The sequence below is a fragment of the Pongo abelii genome, chromosome 14 (assembly GCF_028885655.2).
Source record: "Pongo abelii isolate AG06213 chromosome 14, NHGRI_mPonAbe1-v2.0_pri, whole genome shotgun sequence".
Lineage (NCBI taxonomy): Eukaryota > Metazoa > Chordata > Mammalia > Primates > Hominidae > Pongo > Pongo abelii.
In genome coordinates this window covers 41,643,809-41,669,283 of record NC_071999.2, presented here as the reverse complement: position 1 = coordinate 41,669,283, position 25,475 = coordinate 41,643,809, and the positions used below count along the sequence as shown (strand labels likewise).

The 25,475-nt window shown below is 40.4% G+C and overlaps 1 protein-coding gene and 1 long non-coding RNA gene across 5 annotated transcripts in view; one reads left to right on the top strand and one right to left on the bottom strand.

The window, feature by feature from the left end:
- On the bottom strand, positions 1–23,815 carry SERTM1 (serine rich and transmembrane domain containing 1). The gene is made up of 2 exons (XM_009248574.4): positions 23,651–23,815; positions 1–2,912 (listed from the first exon to the last, which is right to left on the bottom strand). Exon 2 carries the CDS (start codon positions 2,734–2,736, stop codon positions 2,413–2,415), a length of 324 nt encoding a protein of 107 aa, XP_009246849.1. The 5' UTR covers positions 2,737–2,912; positions 23,651–23,815; the 3' UTR covers positions 1–2,412.
- LOC129049490 (uncharacterized) overlaps positions 1–25,475 on the top strand; it is a 38,419-nt gene that overhangs the window by 5,171 nt on the left and 7,773 nt on the right. Inside the window, exon 3 of one of the 4 annotated variants that reach the window (XR_008512611.2) lies at positions 22,417–22,904. The exons of the other annotated variants lie outside the window; for them this stretch is intronic. This is a non-coding gene — a long non-coding RNA (uncharacterized LOC129049490). Of the gene's footprint in view, positions 1–22,416; positions 22,905–25,475 lie in introns of those variants that run through there. 4 annotated transcript variants of the gene reach the window in all.

Here is a 25,475-nt window from a genome sequence, read left to right as displayed (position 1 = left end):
TTTCAATGGACTCCACTTCTTTATTTATAAACCCATCTTCCAACCTTTCTGAACTTCTTAAACAACATGAATTCATCTCAAGTTGCACAATCTGTTACCTTGGCAAGCTTCTAATGACAAATCTTATTTTCCATCTTTGAGCGTGGCTCTAAATTTCTCTACTAAACGCTGAGAGCAAGAACCATTGCGGCAGGGGCGGAATGGGACTGTGTTGTGGATTTGATTTGATTTGATTTTTAAAGTAGTTTTGCTGTCAGAAGTCTTTATATCTCTTTCACAAGGAAAGGATGTAAAGATACCCTGAGGACAGATCATACTCGGATTGTTCTGTTGTGTGGCAAATTTGTCCTTTTATTTAAAAAAAAATCACTTCACCCATGTCCTTTTTTCTCTCTATAAACAAAACAACATAGGATTAGTCAAAGAGCAAAAGTGATAATATAGATGCCTCTGTAATCCTGTGTAGCTTTCACACGACTTTTAATTGGGAGTATATAAGTATATATATATATGTGTGTGTGTGTGTGTATATATATGTATATATACACATATTCAGAGAATGCTAATAATGCTCTAAAATAGCAGTTTATCTAGTCCAGTTTTTATACTACATAATGACACCCAACCCACTGCCATACTTTAAATGGAAGCAGAGGTAAATTTTTCACTAATTATACATTTTAGGGCAGCAACTCTGTGCTGGTCTTATGGTGTTTGGGGACGTTTTTGATATATAAATAGTTAAATGTGGTCTGATTTAAGTGAGGCTTATGAATTAAAAGAAGAAGCAGACTTCTGATTTTCATTCCCAGACCTCCACTCACTCAGCATTTTAGAATGAAAAAGATAAACCCTGTACAAGTAGTGGATTCTTTCCCCCATTCTAATCACTGGAGAGTGCTGACTGTACAATCTAACCAAAGGGTGTGTTGAAACCCCACTGCTTAAGATGATTAAATGTTTTGAACAAGGAATGATTCGGTTGCCATGGGAAGACCGTGGCATGTTGATGCAGTGGCCTCCTGTAGGTTAAGTTCAGTGTTTACCCTGTGGGCCATTTATTTTCAAAATTAAATTAAAATTCTTACTCTTAAGGAGCTGCAGTTTGATTGTTTTGTTTTTAGGGGCAGCTTGAGTTCCTCCACATTCCATGTCTGAGCTCGCATGTGTGCCTAATTTCACAGACAGCCCCTGCCACCCGCCCGCCGAGTTCAGACATACTCTGCTGCCTGCAGCACGGCAGCTCCTAGGATCCCTAAAGCTCCTAGCAGCTACACAACTTGAGTGCCTACAATTTTTGATACAAACTCACATCCTGAAATCCTAATGTAGAGTATTGTGTTAACATACAACAACTAATTATCAGAGACGCAACATTCGTGGAGTATATAATAACACATATATTTGCAATTTAGTTTCTAAGTTTTGCAACCTAATGTGAGTGAACAAATATCAGACATCTTGGAGGCTTAATATAATTCTGCACTAAAATTATAAAGACTATGAAACTGAATAAAGGAACTTACACGACAGCTAAGAGTTATTACTGTATAAAATACAACTAAATGAATATTTTCCATATGCTTAATTCTCACTGATAGAAATTATTCATATAAAAACTTCTTGCCATCTCTTCTGGTGCTTCTCTTAGTACTAGTAACAGCAATTAATCACAAAAATTCCACAACTTTGGGGCATTATGACTAAAACATAAGCAGAAAAACAAAATAAAACTCCAGGAGGCAGAAATACATTACAAGCTCCATCATAATACATGTTTGTCTTGCTATTAAAATGTAAACTCTTCCAAAACTTTTCCAAATGACTTACATTCATCAATAAGTGTGATTTTTACTTGTTAAAGTGAAGTTAAAGAAAATATTTAGCATATATTTACCCTCAGTTTTAGAAATGTCATACATTAAATCTAAATTGACTCTCTTCCTTTTTAAATTTGGTGTCTCCACTTTATCTTTTAAACTTGGAAAATAACTTCTACATAGGTCAGACTTGATTTTGCCAGTTTCTGCAGGCTCAGTTGATTTCACGGTTTTGTAAAAGAAACGAAGTGCAAGAGTCCATGTCCAGCATCCACGGAGAGGCCACCTCAGATGAGTCTACGGCGCCCAACAAAGTGGAATGAACTGACCTACCCGAAGAAGCGCAGTCTAGATTCATCAAGCCATTTGTGTGAAATTCTGCACCTTGGGGTTTGCACACATTTCCACCAACATCGGTGTCTCCATCCCCAAATGAAAAGCATCATGAACAGAAAAGAAATCAGAGAAAAGGGAGAAGGAGAAGCAGGTCTACACCAAAAGGGTCATTTCTTTCATGAGGCAGTGCCTCACGGGACACTTCTGTAAGGGGATGTCAAAACTGCTGCCACACTCAAGGACTCTTCCATTTTCCTCAGGATGAAAGGTTTGAAAAAGTGGACCTCTGAGACGAAATGCTGCAGACTTCCAAATTGGTGAAAGAACTTCCAGCGTCGCTTGGATACTCTGGGTAGGAGGAACTGGAGGAGATGATATTTTTGAGCCTCTGGAGGGCAATGATTAAAAGCAGAAGCAGAAATGCTAAAAGGCTGAGGAATATGGACACATAGATGTAGACGTTTGACAGGTGGCCTGAGGATGGGTCCACTGATGTGGACAGGGATGTGGGAAACAGCTCAAGAAAAGTTCCATTCTCCACACTTCCCGAAAATCCTGAGGAAGTGTCAGGTTCAGACATCTTTATGGAGGGTGAAGGAGTGATCTGGTAGATTAAAGTCAAAACTTCACACAGGGCTTACACAGGACAGATTGGCATTTTTTCACGATCGTGTTTGCAGAATTCACAGGCTGTTAAATCAGCACAACAAAACTTCTTATTTTTCAAAGGCAGCAGGTATCAGGTGTGCATTGAGACTGAAAAAAAAAAAGCAAGTCAGTGCATTCTTCAGAAAAATCATATTTAAATTCCATTTTTAGGTTTAATTTCAGTAAGGATTAATTAGAAAACTCAACATGGAGGAAACAAGATGATATAACTCCCCTAGGAATCAGTCATGTTTATGTCTTTATATTAAAAATGATGATATAAAAATGAACTTTTATTTTCTGTCTATAGTACCCTAGGTGCTATGTTTCTACAAGGAGCTGAAGATAAAATAAAAGGGAAAATACATTTATGATGTGCTCCATCTGCTGTGATTTCAATAGATGCTCCAAGTGTACACTCTGAGATGAGAACACAGAAAGTTAGTTCCAAACCTCCCTCCCCGAGAAAATTAATTCCATACATTCACCAGCTCATTAGCATAATTCCTGACCAGTAAATCCCTCTAGCACACTTCGGAAAATCACTGCACATGTGAGTTTGCTTTTTATCGAATGTTTGTAAGATGTTGATTTGTTTATGAAAATTCTATCTCCTCGAAATCAGGCGCCATTTCTATATAACTCTTTTCCTTAAATGTACCTAGGTACTTTGTTTTACATGCTTTAGGCATTTAATTTAAAAACTTTAGATTTATTTAGAAGAAGAACAAAGGTTAGATTCTCTCTGAATGGTAGAGAGAATATCAGGTTGGCTGTCAAGAGACTTAGGTTTGAGGCCTGAGTTCTCCATTAGCTTTGGGAAACTGGGCAAATTACCTACGTTTTCTGAGCATCACTTTTCTTATCTGTAAAATGGTCCAACACCTGCTTCATCTTCCCATGGTGTTATGCACTGACCAACATAATAGACATGAAAGTATGCTGAACTGTAAAGCATTGGAGAAAAAAATGACTTTAGTGTGTGGTGGGAGATAATGGGACTTGGTGGATGGGTGGGTATAGGGTATTGTGTTTTAAGGGGTGTGGAGGGGGGACCATTTCTTCTTAGCCAGGTGCAAAGAAAAGCTCTTCACTGGTTCAGGTTGTGAGACAAGAGGATCCCTCCTGATAGATAAGTCTTTCTTCTAGTCCAGAAAAGATGCTCTTCCTAGCTCTGTATGGCTCTAGATAATTTTGCTGTACATTTCTAAATCTTGCTTCCATTGCGGTGCAAAACTAACAGGAAAACATTCACTCTGCCTCTAGCTTTCTCTTCCTAAACTCTGCCCTGCATTTTACCTGGAGAACTTGCCTTTTCCTTCTGTTCTCCAAATCTAATTAAGCAGCTGATTCTTGGAGGGGTTGATATTTGCCACTGTGGCTGGAGCTGAACAGCACTAATGATCCTTGTTAAGGTGGGGACACTTCAGAGAGGGCTGTCCCTGTTGGGTGACAGGCAGTCTAATGAGTCCTAGTGAGTTCTTGAGTAGGCTAGGGATGGTGTCTTAGTAGTTCCTAAAATAATTTGACTCCTACTCATCATTTTGCATTGCCTGGTGATTTTAATTCCATTAGGCTGCTACAGGTTCCTAACCAACTTTAAGAAAAAAAAAAAAAGAAGAAGAAGAAGAATTGCAGTGGGACTGCAAATGTGTTACACTGTTTTGGCAATACCTAGCTTTTTTACAGCACATAAATGTTCCAGCCGTTCATCTTTGGGGAATGTAGCAAAGAGTCGCAGAGGTAGCATAGAAAAGAAAACTAGGATAGAAGCCTCACAGATTGGATGGGAAAAACTATTTTAAATGTTCAAGTACAACCTCCTAAGTGTAGCAGAGGAAATAGAGAAATAAAGAAGCTAATTGATTTGACAAAAGTCACATGTCTAATTAGAAGACAAGCAAGGGCTTTTGGCTTCTCCCCACCCTCACCCCCATAACATCTGGTCTCAATTTCTCTAATGTTTTGGTGGGAAGGATCAAATGTAAACATAATTTCTTTTCTGCATGGGCAGATAAGGCAAAGACTATGCATCTTGTGTGTTCCTCATGACTACTTTGCAGGGCAGGTAAAGCAGGAATTATTCCCATTTTGGAGATGAGAAAACTGACATGCAAAGACATCGTGATTTACTCAGGGTACATAGCTAGACAGTGACAGAAAAGTGACTAGAATCCATGCCTGAACTGTGTTCTTGGTTTTCTCAACTGTGGTAGGAAGAGAAAAATTATGCTTTGGATAATTAGTTCCTATCTGCCACTTACTTTGGGCAAGCCCACAGTTTAGTCCTGATATTTTATTTTTCTCATTCGCACAACAGTGATGCCTAGCTTTCCTACTTCTCCAGGAGGTCTTGAATTAAGATGTGATAACATTTTCCATAATCATACTTAGAAAATCACAAAAGGCCATCCCAAGTAAAGTACCAGTAGATAGATAGTTCCTTCTAGAAAGTCTAGAGGAACTTTCAAGGTCTCTCTTAGTCCTACAGTTTTGACAGGTGCAGCTGAAGTTGGCTGATTTTTCTAAAGCTACCTTCTCTGCTACCCAAGTCTGTATCATTTTCTAGGGGTGGGGCTGGAGGCACAGGCAATGTCACTCTCGTATCAGCAATTCAGTTGGTAAAGCTCACAGCTGGCTACTAGACCTCTTGTTAATATCATTTTACAGGGTAAATATTCTAAGAGTAGGTTTTTACTTCCAGAAGATTGCCGTCTTTCAGACCAAAACCCCACCATGAGCCTCAACTGTTGACAGGAGAGTTTATAGGAAATGAGGCTCAGAAGGTTTGGTCAAAGCATCTGATCTTTTAAGTGGCTTTGGAACAATAGGAGAAAACAAGGAAATGAAACCTTGTGTCCTTATTTGACATTTCACAACTAAATATCTTCTTCCTTAAGTATTCCCCCCAAATATTATTGATTTAATACCATTTCCAGGGTACTTCTTAATTTAAAATCACAGCTACACAAATTTCATTTCATACTCTGAAACAACAGAGTATGTGCACTGTTAGAAAGAATTTTAATTTGGATGTTAATTCTCATTTCCTTATTGAAGTTTTAAACACTGGAATATCTTCTTTCTCTCTGGTTTTATTTAACAGTAGCTGTATAATGCTCAGGGTGACCCAGCCTGTATGTGTTTAGGCATTGTGACAGTGTGGAATGAGGCTGGAGGTTGCACTGCGGAAATGAAATCAAATGAGTGTGTTTCAAGATGATGCTTCTCGGGCTGTTGCTCCCAAACAGATAAGGTTTGAGGAAAAGAAGAAAGAGACTTCATCTTAAATGCATAGCCTTGACCTGTCTCGGGGCAGCGCCAGCAGACTCTCATTTCAGGTGACACCTAAAGCCACATGGGGATTTTGATGCTTTTTTTCCGCTCAGAATCACTGTCCTCAGAAGGTGATTTTTGAGAAAGGAAAATGAGACAGTTGGATCACAACATTATAAATGAAGACCTGTGGAAATGTTTTAGCTCATGGTGTCCAGCTTTCCCTTTGTCTCTTGGAATAAAAGCCCGGGCTGGGAAGAAATCTACAAAAAAGCAGTACCCTAGTGAAGTGAGGAAGGAGGGATGTGCAGTCTCTCACCATGTGCCCAGTGGGATGGGGAAACGGAGAGGCAACATAGACAGCGCACACCTTGGGTCTCTGGTTCCGAGTCATTTAGCACCACAGCCCTGGGACCCCTTTTAAAGAACTTCCTTCCCACGGAAGGATTATGAGGACTATAATGTTTGGGAAGAAGAAAAACATACTCTCTCGCATGTACCTTCATTCTCCATAAATGAGGAAGAGTTGACCAGCTCTCATCTCTGAGTGCTCTCACATAAGCATTGCAGGAACCATGGCAGTCAGCGCATGGGCACAGCCTGCGCCACATCCTTGACTTCTATGACACAATGGTTTGTAAAACTCAGGCTACCAGTCAGCCTCAAATATGGCACAGCAATTTTAAATTTCATGACCTTTATTCAAATACATTTCTATGTGAATAATGACTATTTGAAAGGTTTTTGTTGTTGTGGAAAACTGGGACAAGCTGCTTTGTTCCCTTGCGGACTTTATATTTAAAGAGTGTCCTGGCTGTTAGATGCCATATCAATGTTCCATCATTATCAGTTTCTGCTGTCATACTCCAAAAGGTGATCCTCTCAAAACCATGAGGAAAGTGGCCATAAAGTATTAACACAACATAATAAAATGCTTTTTCCAGTACACAAAAGGAAGATTTGATAGTCGAATGGAATTAATGGTTTTAGATGATGTATTAGATCTTTTCCTCTGTAGAACACCTAAAAACGAATATTTCCAGAATCCAGAAGGGAACTTATCACATCTGAGCAAAGATGTTTTTCATTCTATTTAGAAAATGCATGTTTTATATAAGACCTTGCAGCCATTCCTTTACCCTTTGCATGATTATCTTCCCTTTTAATGCTTTCTCTCTCCTTAGTGGCCTTTTAGGTCATGCTAGCTGAGAGAAGATTACTGCTGACAATACACACTTCCCACCACCCTTCTCTAAATGTAAATCTTCACTTGCATTCGAAGGCAAACATTTACCCCTGGGCCTTGCAGTTATAGAAATAAAGTTTATTATCTTACATGCTACCCTTACTCAAAGCTGACTCAGCCATCCATAGAGTTGCCTATTTGAGAACCGCCTTTACTTATCAGTACAATGCTTTGGGAGAGTAGAGTTTTGTGTGAACTCTCATTATGAGTCCTTCAATTGGCATGATAAAAGCCAAAACCACCTTAAGGAAATAAACTGCATGTATCTGCTATCGCACATTGAGAACATTGAATTAGAGGGCCGTGTTATGCGAAGAAAGGTGGGGAGATGGAGATTCTGAATCGTCCATTGGGTGATGTGAGACAAAAGATAAAAATGAACAGTCTTTTTAATTTACTTTTTAATCTAAATGAATGATCAGAAAATACACTCAGAATTTTTTCATAATACTTTGGTGGATAAAAATTATAGAAACGACAAACTAATAGCTTGGTATCAGTGATTTATTTTAAGAATCAATTCCAGGGCAGGCCATTAGGTTGCTTTGGGTCCGGCCCAGTCTCTCCTTCTCTCCCTTAGTGATGGTTTTTGTCCACCTGGATTACTCTTAGGCTTTGTAAAATATTTCCTCAGCAAAAATAAAAATAAATATAAATTTTACTCAGAATATTTTTACTTTAGAGAACTTATTTTGCACTAATTCTTTAAATATTAGTTATCTATGTAAGGTATAATTCTCAGAATATTCACAATGTATCTTTCTTGATATATAAAACAGAGTTGATTGAGGGAAGCTAAAAAAAAACCACAGGAGAATCTTTCAAAACAGGATATGAACTTTAACTGTTTTGATCATCTACCTCATACAGTCTCAAAAATAATTATAGGTATAAGTCCCTTGCATTTATTTAGCTTTGTTTTTCTGGGGGAAATCAAACTATTATTATTATTATTATTTTGAGACAGAGTCTCACTCTGTCTCCCAGGCTGGAGTGCAGTGGCATGATCTCGGCTCACTGAAACCTCTGCCTCCCGGGTTTAAGCAATGCTCCTGCCTCAGCCTCCCTAGTAGCAGGGATTACAGGCACACACCACCATGCCCGGCTAATTTTTGTATTTTAGTAGAGACGGGGTTTCGTCATGTTGGCCAGGCTAGTCTCGAACTCCTGACCTCAGGTGATCTGCCCATCTCGGCCTCCCAAACTGCTGGGATTACAGGCATGAGCCACCACGCCTGGATGTAACTATTATTCTTAATAAATTTTTTAGTCTGTTTACATCCATGGGAGGATTTTATATCCAAATCACTGCCTTAGCAAGAATAACTATTTAAAAAGATACTCTTTTAGAATAAAATATATAGCTAAATGGGTAATTTTCTAGATAAAATGGTCAAGTACAAAACCAGGTCCAGGCATAGCATTTTCATGATTCTTTTATGGTGTTTACAAAAGACCAAGGAGTAGACTTCCTGCACTTCAGGGAGACTGGACACATCTTGGCTAACATAACTGGCCTAAATCAAAACAAGAAAAGGAGTAACGTGCGGGTTGAAGAAAACACGAACTGATTAAGAAGTAGCAGAATGATGAAAGCCACTTTTAGAGAGCAGGAGAAGAGGTCATTGGCTATACACTTGATTGACAGAAAAAGCCAACAGCCAGAGAAATGATGACTTGAAGATCATAAGCAAGATCATAATGAATCAATGGGAAGAAAGAAAGTAAAAACAAGATTGGCTTTTCAAGATGTTACAGCATTTTAAATGAGAGCTTTTGGGATCAATTCTTTCCCCTCATCCTGCTCTGATCATTTCCAATATTTTAGAAGTATATTAAGAAAAACATCTTTTAATCTCAGAGCAGCTAAAATTGGTTAAATCATGGCATTAGTAAAGTAAAAAGTCTTGCTTATTTTTAGCAAAACTAGACAACCTTTCAGAAAATTCTCAGGCTGGGCATGGTGACTTAATGCCTGTAATCCCAGCACTTTGGGAGGCTGAGGCAGGAGGATCGCTTGAGCCCAGGAGTTCAAGACCAGCCTGGGCAACATGAAGAAAACCTATCTCTACAAAAAATACAAATATTATGCAGGCACGATGGCATGTGCCTGTAGTCCCAGTTACTTGGAGGCTGAGGTGGGAGCATTGCTTGAGCCTGGGAGGTCAAGGCTACAGTGAGCCATGATCGTGCCACTGCATTCCAGCCAGGGTGGCACAGTGAGACCCTGTCTAAAAAAAAAAAAAAATACATGAAATAAAATAGAATTCTCATAAAACCATGCCATGCTAGGACAATGGAATGGTGCCTGTTCCTTTTCTTTTGTGTCTCATTTTGTCTCTATAGTAAAATAATTTGTATCCAATATATATTTTTTCGTCCAATCAGAAAATGTTCATAACAGTCTCCATATAGAGAGTGATATTTGGAAAGATTTTGTGCTTGTAAAATAAATTTGTGATTGTCACAAATCCCTGGGAATGAGTCAGCCAGAGCTTTGTTTTTTTTTTTTAATCCTTTGCATGTAAACTACTAGGTATCCTCAGGCGTCAGGGGCCTTTGTGGGCCTCTAAAACTGTCCTAAGAGAGCAGGGAAGAACTTGAAATTCCATCTCTCACAGGCATCCAGGCTAACGAGTTTAATGAGAACCTTTTGGCTGGTCTCTGTTCCTGTAAATGTCTTATTATTGTTGTTGTTGTTGTGTGTGTGTATGCGTGTGTACTTTTAATTTATCAGAATGGATATGCAGTAAATATTTTATTCACTCTATAACATAGACCCCAAACTTCTTTGCCACTTAAAATATCTTGATAGTTGAGGCTTGATGCATAGAAAGAGAGCAATGTAAACTAACCAGTGTATCAAGTTCTCCATTTTTGCACATAAGAATACAACAAGGAATAACAACCATTATCTATCCATAAGATCATGAGTATAGGCACAATTTGAAAAAAAAAAAAGTAAAGATTCCCCATTGAGGGGATACTTTTCCCCTTAATGTAATGCAAGACCATTGGTAGATTTTGGATCCACTTGTCTGAAAAAAAATTTCAGCATTAGCAAAATAATTACACAGGTCACTATTTATATCTATCTCTATTGACAACCATAGTCATGTATTTGTTTAAACTAGGGTGCTTTATATAATATCCTATTCCCTAAAAATGGATTAGAACATCTCAAATATGCATAAATGTTATGTGTCTTGCATTTCCCAATAGGAATTTAAGCTAACAGAGTCTTTCACTTTATGACATTTTTAATTCACATTTCCTTGAATTAATGAACCATTGTTTCTCATAACACAACTACAGATAGAACCCTAGTTGATTACATAGTCTGTAAATTGCCCATCTCATCCAGATATTAGCCAAGTGTTTGGCATAACATATACGTATGAATTTTGCCAAATAAATTATCTCATTCTTCCAGTCCTCTATGGCTGACAGTCAAAGTATGATAATGCTTTCAACAGTAAAATGGCTATTTAAAAAGAATAATGCCTATTAATTGGCAGCTTAGGCAGGCTAAGTTTTGGATACATCCAGTTTTGGCCGTATTATATTGTTTAGTAGTCAGCTGAATACTCAGAGAAAAAAAGTAGGATTCAGACTTCAAGATTTCTTCCCTTACAAGGATCCTCTATGTAAGATCCTTGGTGGATCTTGGATCAATTAAAAAAACCAGCTTTGTTATAAAGCACATTATTAGGACCACTGGGGAGATTTGAATATAGACTGTACATTAGATAATTATACCAATATTAAATTTCCTAGTTGTAACGTAGGAGAATGTTCTTGCTCTTAGGAAATGCATATTAAGGTATCTAGCCATAAAGCTTCATATTATCAGCAACTAACCCTCAAGTGGTTCAGCCAAAATAGCAAAAAAGGTACACACACATAGGCATATACATACATACATACATAAAACAAGTGTGTCAAAATGTTAACTGGTTCATCTAGTTGACAGATATGTAGGTATTTATTGTTATTATTCTTGCAAGTTTTCAACAGTTTTAGAAATTTTCAACATGCAAGATGGGGAAGAAAATAACTTGTCCCAAGGAACTCAAGAAAAAATGCTTGGAAAAATATGCGCTAAGTCAGCCAAAATGTTAGAAGCTTCTAAGGAAATACAATGATAGAAGCCAGATTCTTCTGTGGGCATTAGAAAAGGCTCAACTACTTGCTGCTACCATCAGCTCATGATGCCCAGTAAGCCACAAACACTTGCAGTGAAGCATCAGAGGATGAACTAGAGGGAGCTGAATATGACCAGGAAACTGTGCCTGTGGTGGTGGGAGAGGCTGCCTCAAGACCAAGAATGGTGACTCACTAGTAAGCCTTATTCACAATTCTACTCCTGCCACCACCCACTGGACTGAATCTCATCTGGGCCTCCAGGAGCAAGTAATCCTGTTATGTGCATCTTACATCATCAGTCATCTTCAGAGGCAGCCAAGGATATCTCTCCTGCAGTTTAAATACCCAGTCAAAGCTTGGGACTAGCAGTTTTCTAATGAGGACCAATGAGTAGGTGATCTGTGAGAAGATCAGGGAGAACCCACAAGAGCCAACATGGTCCAGGTTCAAAGTAGGGACTTCAGGAAACAGAAGCAGCAGATAAACTAAACAGAAGTAGAGACTTCACTTGGGCAGCTAAGTGAAAGAGGCTGCAAGCAGCAAGTTCCACAGATAAAAAAGCTCACACTCCTTACAACTCTTATAACTAGCAACCACCTCCTCAGTCACCTTGGTTTGGGTGAGTTCTCTAGTGTAGCAAGAGTCTAAACTTGATCCCATGAACTGACTTACAGTCCAGGGCAGAGTCTTTTGTCATAGGGGCCAATGAACAGTTCAGAAATTGAAGCTAGTCATGGCAAAATGCAGCTGCAATTTTAAAAAATAGGAAACATTGATATGAATAGTGCTTTTCCCCAGTCGTCACCAGTCATATGACTGAGGATACAGGTAGGGACCTGAAATTGTCAGTGCCGGATGAATCTGGTATTAGACAGAGGTTACATAAAACACGATCTATAGAAGGAGACTAAGTGCTCTCTCATGACTGCGAAATTACTCATCTACCTGGATTTCCAAGGACACCTGGGAAGGGAGAAAACAGAAAGAGGACATTGTGTCCTTCATTAGGAAAGCACCTTCCCATGTGGGTTTCCCGTGGTCCTGCTAATCCTCAGTGTGAACACAGCGGCCGAGCCTGCCAATACTCTCTCTTTCTCTCACAGGCGGCACAGCGAACTCAAAAGTCTGGTTAATAAAGAAAATGTCTACATGTTCCTTATAACGTGGAACAAAATGATATGGCAGGCTATCAAGTGTGGGTGGAAATCAAGTCTTCAGCAGCCTGTTGTCATTTTAGATAATGATTCAAGACCAGAGCCTGTCAAAGACAATATGGAAGCAATAGATAAGTGAGGGCTCAAATTCTCCCAGAGCATATTTCAATTTGAAAATGTAAGAAGGTGAAACTGAAAAATAATTAGGAATTATTTGTGGAAAACAGACTGCCAAAGTAGTGACCTATAGAAGATAGTTACACATGTTTTTAAAAATATAAATAAATATGTTTTCACTCAAGGAAATTACGGATAATCGTTAATACAAGATTTAACTGACTTTGACAGTCCTTTATCAAGGCTGAGCTCTTCACCTTACTTTTAGAGGATGTGAGCTCTGCATTTTTAATTCACTTGTAGAAATAGCCTACACTTTCACCTGTTATTCACTATTCTTACATCTAGTATCAGTTCTTTTTTGTTTCAATGGTTTGAGCTGGGATGCAGGGACACATCACAGCAGAAGAGTGACGGGAGGTACAGGAGAGAGGAAAGAGATAATGGGGGCATCTCCAAGTCATTGAGGAGTAGCAGTCTGTCTTCAGAGCATGATTGGCAGAGGAAGGCAAACCCAGGATGCTTGTGGAGGAGAAAGAATGTGCACACAAATCAGTTTGAGAGAAAAGAACCAGGGTAACACAAATGATGGCTGCTAGTATTTATCAAATAAAAGCATGTACCAATTTTGGATGTGTGTCTGTATATGTATATGTGTTTTCTTTAATCGCCACAACTCATTAAGTCAGTTAGTATTATCTCCCATCATCTTTTTTAGCAAATGAGAAAATTAAAACTCAGAGAATTTTTTTTTTTTGGACAGAGTCTCGCTCTGTCGCCCGGGCTGGAGTGCAGTGGTGCGATCTCAGCTCACCACAACGTCTGCCTCCTGGGTTCAAGTGATTCTCGTGCCTCAGCCTCCCCAGTATCTGGGAGTAGAGGCACCCACCACCACGTCCGGCTAATTTTTGTATTTTAGTAGAGATGGGGTTTCACCATGTTGCCCAGGGCGGTCTCAAACTCCTGAGCTCAGGAAATATGCCTGCCTCAGCCTCCCAAAGTGCTGGGATTACAGGCGTAAGCCACTGTGCCCCGCAAGCTCAGGGAATTTAAAGGCTTGTCCAAGCTCACCCAACAACTTAGAGGCAGGGCTGGAATTCAAATCTACATCTCTCCATCTCCAAATTGTATGTTCATTCCATTCCTTCTCTCTGGGGAGGCTGTGGGTTGAGGAGGAATGTATTTGAGGCTTGCAGTCACTAGTGCTGTTCACGAAATGTTTCTGATGTCCCTTCTTGTAGGCCTGTCGTAGGATTTCATGTTCCCACTCCCTCTGAATTTAGGGTGACTGTATGACTTATTTTGACCAATGAAATGTATGAAAGGTGACATGTCCCTTCTGGATAGAAAATGTAAGACCTAGTGTGAGATTTGCCACACCCCTTCCCTCTGCTGCAGTTACTGTGTAATGGTGTAAGTACCTGCCAATGTCTATCAGTCTGCATCCTTGAGTGACCACAGTGAGTATCTTCACCCCTTGCTGGCCCCATTGACACTTATGTCAACATTAATAAACGTTTGTTGTTTTAAGCCACTGAGATTTGGGGCTTATTTGTTACTGTAGCATCATTCTCCTTCTGCTAACTAACATAAGGTCTCACTATACTTTGATGGCTGAGTTTATTATGGGTCTGTAAGAATTTGACCATAAATAAGTCAAATTATGAATAACTGAGAGTTGTATGAATTGTGTATGTAATATATTAAAACTCTCTTTTGGCACTGGTGAGAAAGAAGGTTTTAAAGGCTGTTTTGGTTAGCTTTAATTTCATAGAAGTGTTAGGTTTAAGGGCATGAGATTTAGCTACTGGTAGTGCCAAAGACATGTTCCTTAACAAGCTCAAATATGATGAGCTGCTACTGTATAAGGATAATCCTGACCAGCTGTCACTTAAACAGGCCAAATGGTTTCAAATGGGAACAGGTGAGCGGCAATAAGGATATTAAGACTAACTCATGACTCCTAGTGGAAAAAACAACTCATTGTACAAGGGTCAGTGGTATTGCTTTTGGTTAAGAAAAACTAGCTACTTGGGAGGCTGAGGCAGGAGAATCATTTGAAACCAGGAGGCGGAGATTGCAGTGAGCAGAGATCACGCCATTGCACTCCAGCCCAGGTGACAGTGTGAGACTCCATCTCAACAAATAAAGAAAGAAAGAAAGAAAGAAGAAAAAGAAAAACTATGGTGTTTGCTGCATTCAAGCATACATTGAACAAATATTTCTTAACAATGTACAGGAAGGGGTAGAATATTATCATTATGTGCATGAGTCTAATGCATCTATAATCTGTAGAGTTGCCAGCTACAGTGAGAAATCTAAGACTTCTCTTATATGGTCTGTCCCTTATGATCTGGCCACAGGCTACTTTCCAGTCTCGTTTTTACCATTGTACCTAAGATTCATGTGCCAGGCATAACATGCTGTTTTCAATTCCCCAGTTAAAAAAATACTTATGTTCAATCCTTATATGTGTACATATCCTCTCCCTAACTTGAACCCAAATCCAGTTTATTCACTGCATTTGAATAAATTGAGGTCTCTACTCAAGCCATCCATCCTCTGTCTCATCTGCTTGTTATTCACCTAATAGAAATCCCTACCTACTTTCTCTATGCAAATTTCTGGCTCCCTCCTCTGCATTCTCAGCATACTTTCTGTACCTTTCTACACTAGCATTTCTCACATTTTATTATACTTACTACATTTATTTACCTATCTGCTTTAACAAACTGGGAAGTCCTAGAATAAAGAAATAACAATTCACCTATCTTATATCCACAGACTAGTACAGAATGTGGCATAAAGATGATCAATCAGCATTTGTTAGATGGCTGCATGAATGAAAGAATAAGGGAATAAAGAAACTTGAATCTTCTTGGAGAGATAGCTCATGTTTATTCTGTCTTTACAGACAAAAGAATGTTTATTTAACAAATGAATAAATGATCTTGTGTAAAATCATAAAGATTACTCAAAGGGTGTAAGCATCAACAGTAAAGAATAATGATGATGAACGCTCTCTAAATTTTAGAAGTGTTTCAGTTATGGCAATAAAATTAATAGTTTCTGGTTCCAGGGCAAACTCTGCCCATACTTTTAAAAATCAACCAATTGTGTCTTTCAACAATGTCTAAGAAAGCTAAGATTTTATCTGGTCAACTGTTCGCCAGGATAATTGAGGAAAGGATGGAGGAGTGTGCTGGAAATACTGAAATACATTCTTGTGAACAAGCTGGAGGGTTGTAACAAATGTATTCTGAAGGGCACAATAAAAATCAAGAGAGTTTACCATAGTGAGACGATGAAGCTCTGGCTGAATATGACCCAGAATGTATTTTTAAAAGAATTTCTTAAACTCCATGATAATTCCATCCTTTGAACATCACAAATCCTTTATCATCACAACCTATGACACTGTGCTTATCTGTGGAAATAAAAAGGGTCAAGGAAAATCCCCACTTCATGATCATTGTAGGGGAAGCTTATTATAATTCACTACATTCAGGAATATCACATACCATAGGATTGTTAGCTACTCCATTTCAATGCTAAACCAAACCAAACCAAACCAAAATGAAACAAAAACAGCTTGAAAAATTCAATAGCAAATCAGCACAGAAAAAGAAAATGTTTACATTTTTATAAAATGTTCAATTTGACTACAAAGTGGTACTTTGGAGATCTGGGCTACTCAAAGCAGCCACCTGGCTCCCTCAGTGGCATGTTGATTACAGGTCCCTGTGAGATGAGGAAACTGCAACAAATACAGTGCTTCCTTCATCAAGAAAGTCTTGCTACAAAAGAAGAAAGAGAAAGAAAGGAAATAGTTAAACTAAAAAGTATGCCTAGTGCCTTATTTGATTTATATTCTGGCACGAGTTGTGTATCTCATGATGAATAAGTAATAATTCAAATGGGCGCTGGTGCATGGACTGTGCTTCGAGTAGTACTTGACGCAGATCATAGCCATGGTGATGTGAGCAGCAATCTCCTTACCAGCGCTATGCCAGGGAACTAATCCAAAAACCTCAGCTTCTTAGGAAAATAATAAGAGGAATGAAAACAGATGAGCACAAGAGAAGCAAATATTCTCTTTTTTCATTCATCGTACAACTAACTGCAAATAAGTATCAGGTACTAGGTACCTGATTTATTCTTTTGTTTTCCTTTATAGTCCCTCTTAATCTTAACTTTCCCCTATTAAAAAACAGGAGAATTGCTTGAACCCGGGAGGCGGAGGTTGTAGTGAGCAGAGATCGCACCACTGCACTCCAGCCTGGCAACAGAGCGCGACTCCGTCTCAAAACCAGAAACAAACAAACAAAACAACAACAACAACAAAAAAGTAAAACTATCGAAAACTAAAAACCACACAAGCAGCAATAACAGCAAAAGAAAAAAATTTTCATAGAATCAGAGAGCTACAATTCTTTAGCAATCAGGAAAATGACACCCCCAAAAGTTCAGTGAAGTTTGAAGGTCATTGTTTATATGTCACGTGTTTTTGAAAAAGGATATGTAGTAGGAATTCCAGCTAGTGAAAGAGACCACAAATTGAGGGCCCAGCACCCCCTTTCCAACCCTAAATCCACTCTATACTCAGAGCTGAGCTGAGTGGCTAACAAGAGGAAGGCAGACAAAAAAGAAGTTAATTTTTTTTTAATCCAGAGGCTTTTCATCATATGAATCAAAATATGTGCCAAGCAGGGAGTTCAGTGGAAAAATGTAAGACCAAAACTGACAGGGATAATAAGGCGACACCTGAACAGACTGAAGGATCTTAGAAACTCATTCCATTCAACTAGACCCATTTTGTTGGCAAGGAGTCTTTCTGTAGGTCTGAGACTAGCATCCAAGCTCACCAAGGACTTTCCCATGAGTAGTTGTTAGAATGACAGGTTTGCCTTGAGGAGAATGGCAGAGGGTACAGATTGAGTATCGCTTATCCCTTATCCGAAATGCTCTGGAATCAGTGTTTCTGATTTTGAATTTTTTTTTGGATTTTGGAATATTTGAACATACATGAGATATCTTGGGGATGGGACTCAATTCTAAACACAAAATTCATTTATGTTTCATATACACCTTATACACATAGGCTGAAGATAATTTTATACAATATGTTTAATTTTTTTTTTGCATGAAACAAAGTTGTGTGCGTTGAACCATCAGAAAGCAAAAGTGTCACTATCTTAGCCACCCATGTGAACAATTTGTGGTTATTTGGTATCACCATAATTCCTGACTGAATTTATATGCTACTCATAGCAATTATTTTCTTACACATATTCACACATAAATACTTAACACTAAAAGATATGACATCATTAATACACAGAAAAAAATGTGTTCAAGGGTAACTAAGCAGGTCAGGTGCAGTGGGTCACACCTGTAATCCAAGCACTTTGGGAGGCCGAGGCGGGTGGACCACTTGAAGTCAGGAGTTCAAGACCAGCCTGGCCAGCACGGTGAAACCCCATCTCTACTAAAAATACAAAAATTAGCAAGGTGTGGTGGCAGGCACCTGTGATCCCAGCTACTCAGGAGGCTGAGACAGGAGAATCGCTTGAACCCGGGAAACAGGGTTGCAGTGAGCTGAGATTGCGCCACTGCACTGTCCAGCCTGGGTGACAGAGCAAGACTCCATCTCAAAAACAAAAAACAAACAAAAAAACAAAACAAACAAACAAACAAAAAAATGGACTAAGCAGTACAGTTGCATCTCAAGAATACTTGCATCAGCTGTTCAACAACACCAACAACAAACAGCAGGCTTTCAGTCTCAACCTGCCATGCTGCCTTTTGATGAAAAGGGTACTGTGCACTGTGGCATCATGCCAATGCTCAAAAAGTTTAGATTTTGGGACATTTCAGACTTTGGATTTTTCGATTAGGGATGCTCAACATGCATTAGTAAATATTTTTTTTTTGAGCCTGGTACCATTTATATGGGTGTGTCAAATTGAACACATAAATTATGTCTTTATGATATCTTATGATATATCTTTATGATCTGTGTACTTTTCTATATGAATGTTAACTGCTAATAAAATTTTTTTTAAGGGAAAGCGTATTATGTGCCAGGCATAGGGAAGAATGGGTCACAGTGAGGAAGGTCTACTGCTTGTTGCATGAACTATTTGAATGCTTCTCTTTTCACACAAACCGGGTAGCATTATAGGATAACAGCGTAAATGATACATTTTAAGAATTTATCCAATGGAGAAAAAAATCAGACAAGTTTAAAAGTACATGCACAAAGATGTATTCTGTAGCTAAACATTGAAGCTACTAAAATGTCCATGAGTCAAAGACTAGTTAAATAAATGACAGAAGAGTCACACAGTGGAGTCTCTTGATCCTATTACATTAAAAAGGACTATATATATATATATATATATATATATTTAAATTTTATTTTATTTTAAGTTCCAGGATACATGTGCAGGACGTGTAGGTTTGTTACATAAGTAAACATGTGCCATGGTGGTTTGTTGCACCTAACATCCCATCACGTAGGTATTAAGCCCAGCATGCATTAGCTAATTTTTCCTGATGCTCCCTCCCACCACCCCACCCCAACAGGCCCCAGTGTGTGATGTTCCCCTCCCTGTGAAAAAGGACCATATTTTTTAACATGAAAAGATGCTGAACATCTATGACTAAGTCAAGAAAGTAACCTTCAGAATAGTGTATACTATGATTCCATTTTTTGTAAAACAACAACTACTACTGCTACTACTATTATACACACATATATTTTAGATGCAAAAACAACAAAACAAAACAAGAGGTTATATACCAAGCTGTTAACATATGTTTTTGTTAGAGAGTAGTATTATGGGGGCATGTTAACATTCTATTTTGTGCATTTCTGTATCTATATTTTGACAAAAAGGATGTGTATTGACATCAGAAAAAATAATAAAGGTATTTTCAGTAAGAAATAGAAATAAAATTTGATTATAGCATATGCCATGAAAATACTGCTGGTTTTTAAGCCCAGGACTTGTTTTTTCTCTTCCTCCTCCTCCTTCTCCCCTCTTTTTTTGTACTGTCTATACTTAACACAAAACTTTGAAATGGTTCATTTCTACCATTTTTTTTCAAAGTTTGACTCTCAGGCTGATGCCAGAAAGTCAATCTTCCTAATAGGGCTTAAATGTACTTGGAGGTAGCATTGCATTTTACAGGATGTTGTCAATGTTCTACTTAAGAAATGAGAATAGTATATCCCTCTGATATAATCCTGGCCACAAGGAAATTGAAGATGAATAAGGACCAAGCCAGTTTAACCGGCAACAGTTGATAGATTACCAGGTACTTCTAATCAGCACCAGACTACCTTAGCAAGTTAACCAGAAAAGCTGCTATATTGGCCTCCCCTGGGAAGTGAATCTATATGTTGAATGTTCCCTGAATGAAATTACTTAGTGTTTTAACTGTGGTTTCAGTCATCTTCCACTCTCTCTTAATTTGAAACTGATTCTTATAGCCACCTATCCTTCTGCTTCCCATCAGAAGTTGGATTCAGGTCTGTTACTTTCTTAAGTGACCCTTTTAACAATTATTAGAGGCTTACATTTTCCAGACCCTTGCACTATTAACAATATCAACATCAAGAATCAAAGTACAAATTGTAGACCTAGACTGACTAATTTCCTGTCTTAATATAGCTTAATAGATGGGAATTTAAAAGTTAGGAACTCAGAAAATATTAGTGATGTACCCCATTTCTGATGGAAATGTGGAGGTTTGTCATATGGCACTGTTTTGGCTGGATTACGCTACTTCATGCTTAGAGATATGTTAAAGTGTGTACGGCTGTTTGACGGCCCAGACATCTCTATCTTTTTTTTTTTTTTTCAAAAAAAATTTCCAAACTTAGTAAAGGCTAAATAATGACTATTTCCTATATCCATAAGGAACTCTCGAAGGACGCATTTTATGTCATGAGACTGAGCATGAAGACGTTGTATCCTAGGGATACATCTGCCAAAAATCAGAATCAGAACAGAAGGGACCACAGAATTTGGTCCAGTAGACTGTTGCCCGGCTCCTGAAATGGCCAGTGAATGCACAGACGGACCTCCTGAATTCTAAATCAAAGGTTGGGCCACATATGCATACCAAGGGCTTCTTCATCTAAGCCTCTGGCTTGAATCCTCTAGGCACATATGTTGGCTAAAGGGAATCCTGCCAACTCGTGGGCTTAAAGCTTGAACTTCTTCCTTGTTGGGTTCCCTATTCCATTAACTAATTTAAAGGCTTTATTATTATTATTTTTAGCTCTCATCGTAAACAATCATGAAATCTATAAAAATTAGGCCTATAATGCTTTGTATTAATATACTAATATAATATAATAGGCTCCACAGGTAGATATTTGAAGAAAACAACATTCTTCTGCAGCACTGCTTTTTGGCTTTTAGTTTCATTTAACAAATATTTACTGGTACTGGGTACCAGGAGCCAGGCAAGTGGGACCTACACAGTGCCTGGCATCCAGGGCCATTCAGAAATGTATTTTTTCAGATTCTTAAATTACTACTTTAAAAACTCAGATGAACAAAACACAAAAATTCAGCCATAATTTTATTTTTCACTTCTTCATTATAACTAATTAAGTATAAAAATGTTCGTACAAACTGTACAAACTTTAAACAAAAAAGGACCCCCCCCCCCAAAATGTTGTAATATAAGTATAGGGAGAAGAGTAAGCCAGAGAAGAACGATCATCAAATGAGCTCAGACTTGACCTAGCATAGAGACTGAATCAGAATTTTGCCCGTGATGAGTTAGTCTTTCTTTTTTCTAATGAACGTATAACTCCAAGTTTGCTTAAAGGTTAGTATGGTTGGTCATTCTTACAAATCAGCTCTGTCATTCTTCATCTGCCCTCACTAAAAAAGAACAAGAAAAAAGAAAAAGAAACCCAGGAAACCTGCAAATAAGCTCTCTCGTGGATTTGATGCCACATGCAATCACACAGTTATTTATGTCTTAACCCCTGATGTGCTTGTCCACATCGTAGACATCTAGTAAAATCTGTTGAACTGAACGAACTAACAGCAAGGGAGAATGGACTCGATCTTACCTTACAACAGGTTTCTTTAGGTTTCTTTAATGAGAACAATAAATGTGTGCGTTCAGCTCTTCAAAGCACTTTGCCTTATATAGAGGAATCAAAAATAATAAGCCCCTCAAAGCCAAAACACAAAAATGGAATATCCCACCCACATGCTGGATCTCAATATTTCCAGATTACTTCTGAGGTTGGCAGATGCTTCGGCGGCCCTACGATGTCCAGTATTTAAAGGTGACTAGGGCATGGGCTGAGGGAGGCTCTGAGACCAGGCAGCCTCACTCACAAGCCCTCCAAAAGGCAATTTGCTTTACAGATCAACTAAAAACGGTGTTCTGAGTGTGGTGGTGGCGGGGAAAAAGACACTACTCTACTTAGTAAAATGAAGAGAATTTAGTTACAAAAAGATATTTAAGAACCTCTATGGGCACGATCACAAATAAGCTGAGACACCCAGACTAGTTGTATAATTCAGCAAATTAAATATTGTTTTTTTCAGAGGGTGCATGGGGCTCCGCAAGACTGCATTAAGAGACAAACCCTTTAAGAAAAGACTGTCACTTGTGCCTCTTTTCCTGTTGACAGGCTGTTGTCTGAACAATGAATCCTGGAAGCACCTAGGAGAAGGCACCTAGGAGAAGCGTCTTAGGGAGTAGTCCCGCGGGTCCACCCCAGGACAGTAACGCTGTCAGTTTCCCCGCCCTTTGCACCTGTAGTGCAGACTGTACCAAATGCGATGGCTTTGAGACGTCCTCTAGACATCGGAGCCCATCATTTACCACAAAGAACCACTGAAGTACTTACTTTAGCAGAACATTTTCCGAAGAAAAATTAACAGGGAGAGGAAATGAAGGACACTAACAAACAGACCCCATCTCTAGAGTCTGAGATCAAACCCGAGTCCGATGGATCCCGGGCATCTGGTGGAGGAAAGCGGGCAGGCATAGCCCCAATCCTGGTCCTCAACAAGATATTTCTGTGAATGAATCCCTCTGCTCCCTGGAGGAGGGCACATTACATATCCCTTTCCTAAATCAGAACTGAAGCAATTTGCCCATCATTCGCACACCTCGACAGGGAAAGGCAGGATTCCAGTGTCTCATCAGACACGGGAAAAGGGGAAGGGTCCCTGGCGCAGTTACCTACTGGGTTTCCGGGAGCTAGGGAAAACACCGCTGGGAAACGCAAGTGTTCAGCGCCACATAAAACTTCCCCGGATTTAGGGCCACCCGAAGACGGGCGAAAAGACTCTCCACCGCCTTAGCAGGTGCAAAGCCAGCTGTCAGTGTGCGCATGGCGAGTCCCCGTTCCCGAGAAGGGACGCAAATGACCCTAGAAAATCAGACAGGAGCAAAACAAACCCAAGAATGACCCTCCACACACCACAAAGGCAAAAGCAAACAGAATGCACCTAGACACACACTCTGCAAAGTGTAGAACTGTCTAGATTTGCACGGAGGAGAGCGAGGGTAGACCTTCCCTGTTCCCAGTGTCTGGGACCGAGGCAGGTCATCCCGGGGCCAAGGACATTGCGTTCAGGGCCCCTCGCGGCTCCTCCTGCAGCCCGTGGAGTCACCCCGAGACTCGGAGAACCGGGCTGCGATTGCTTCTCGGGACAGTAAGGACACCTCAAAAGGGATAGATTTGGGGGTGTTTCTCAGAAAGGAGCCAGATCTCCGGGAGCCCAGATCTCGGAGGAGAGTCTGGGAGGCGGCTCGCCTCCAGAACCCGAGGCCGCCCCAGGCAAGGAGTGGGGCGCTCTCCGCGCAGGGCAAGTCCACCCCCAGAGCTCGGGACCCTGCAAGTCTCCCTCACTGACCTGCAGGTCAGGACACGCGACTTCCCCGGCAGGTCTCCTGCGCTCGCGGTGGGGCGGTGCTCCGGTCTGGACTATCCGCGCCCGCGAAGCCGTCCTCGGGAATGTTGGGCGCAGCGGCGCGGCGCGCAGTCTGGGCGCACGGCGGACAGCGGGCGCAGCGGGAGTGGATCAGGGCTGCCGGCTCCGCACAGCCCGCGCGTCGTCCCTCCGCCCCTTCTGGCCGCACAACCAATGGCCGCGAGCGGGTCCCACTCCTCGCCGCCCCCTAGTCTCGGCTCTAGCGGGCGCTTGGCTCTAGGATGGCGCCCAGCTCGGGCGAGGGAGGAGCTTGCGCCACCGTTGGAAAATCTCGGAGGACGAGGAGGCGTTGCGCAGGGAGCCCCATCTGGGGAAGGCAGGTGTAGTGGGTGAACTTTTGTGTGTGTGGGGTGGGGGGAGCGGGGAGTGGAGAGGAGGGCAGTTTTTTTAGGGCTCAGGGGCCTTTCTCTGCAGATGAAAGCATCCACTTCTTGACAACTTTCTCCTCCTCTTACATTTTTTATGAGTTCCTCGCAGCCCCCACCCAAAACAACTACTCTGGGTGCATCATCGCAAGCCCAGCTCTGACTGAGTTGCGTGGGGCATGGCCTCATCCTGTGATGAGCTTCACCACAGACAGCCCTCGCTCAGCCTTCGCCGCGTGCCCCTCTGAATCCTATACCACCAAATCATCAAATGAGTCGAATAGGATTGGCGTTTCTGTCATTGCCAGGGAGACAGTCAGTCATGAGTCCCTACTAGGGAACTGGCGTAGAGAGTCATATGTCGTAACAGAACTCCGGAAAAGGAGGCTTTAACTGATCCGACCAAGTTCAGTTACCAGTCAGTGCTGCTACCTTGACCAGAAGACTCTCTCTCTGTATTCCTGTTTTTCAACTGGAAAATGAGAGACTTGGATCACTTGGTGTCTGCGGTCTCTTTCACTCTGACATTCAACAATCCTGTTGCTCTGTGGCCTGTAAAGGGCTGAACCCCTGGGAAGTGTTGGTGTGGCTACCTGTTCCTTGAGCCCCTACTCCATCTGGTTCTGCTGTCTTCACCGTGAGACCTATTAGTGGCCAGAAAAGCAAATCATGCACAATACAGAATCAGGCCACCCAAGTCTCAGTGACCACCAACACATGCACGTATACTGCCACCCACCAGGGCCCGGCTCCTAGGAGCCTGCTACTTCCACCCATGTTCAATTGTTCTCCACGTAGAGATGGGCAGGAGCACCTGGCTTAACTCTGAAGCTCCGTGGTACATAAGTAAAGGCTCTCTGTCTCTCCCCTTCCTTCTCCAGGGCAATTGTGGGTGGGTGTGAATCTTTCCTATGTGGATCCTTCTGTGCCTGATGTAAAATGCAGGAGGATGGAATGAGCTGTGTTGTCAAGAGGGCAGATTCAGAGAACCACTCCCTCCGGGCACACTTGGATTGGCTTCCTGAATTTCACCTGTTTATGTGCCACTCTCATGAGTTACCTTACATCCATCTACAGTCTGCTCCGTTATGCACTTAGTAAATTTTACCTTAGATTTTTACTTGGCTTCATCGTAAGCAATAATATCTATGAAATTATTGGTTTGTGAGATACCAGTTGTATTTAATATTTTAATGCACAATGAAATAAAGGCATAAGTCTTCCATGCTAAAATCATTCTGAATATCACTGGTTGTTCTCACAACTCACTTTGTGAAACACTAAGGTGTATGAGGGGGCAATTAGAACTGTTGACCTTCAAAACAGTGGTCCTCAAAATTTCTTTGTGCATAAGATTCCTAGGCCCCAACCCTATTGTCTGG

Excerpts from the sequence above, each read along its gene's own strand:
- SERTM1 (XM_009248574.4), bottom strand. The coding sequence starts at position 2,736 with ATGTCTGAACCTGACACTTCCTCAGGATTTTCGGGAAGTGTGGAGAAT.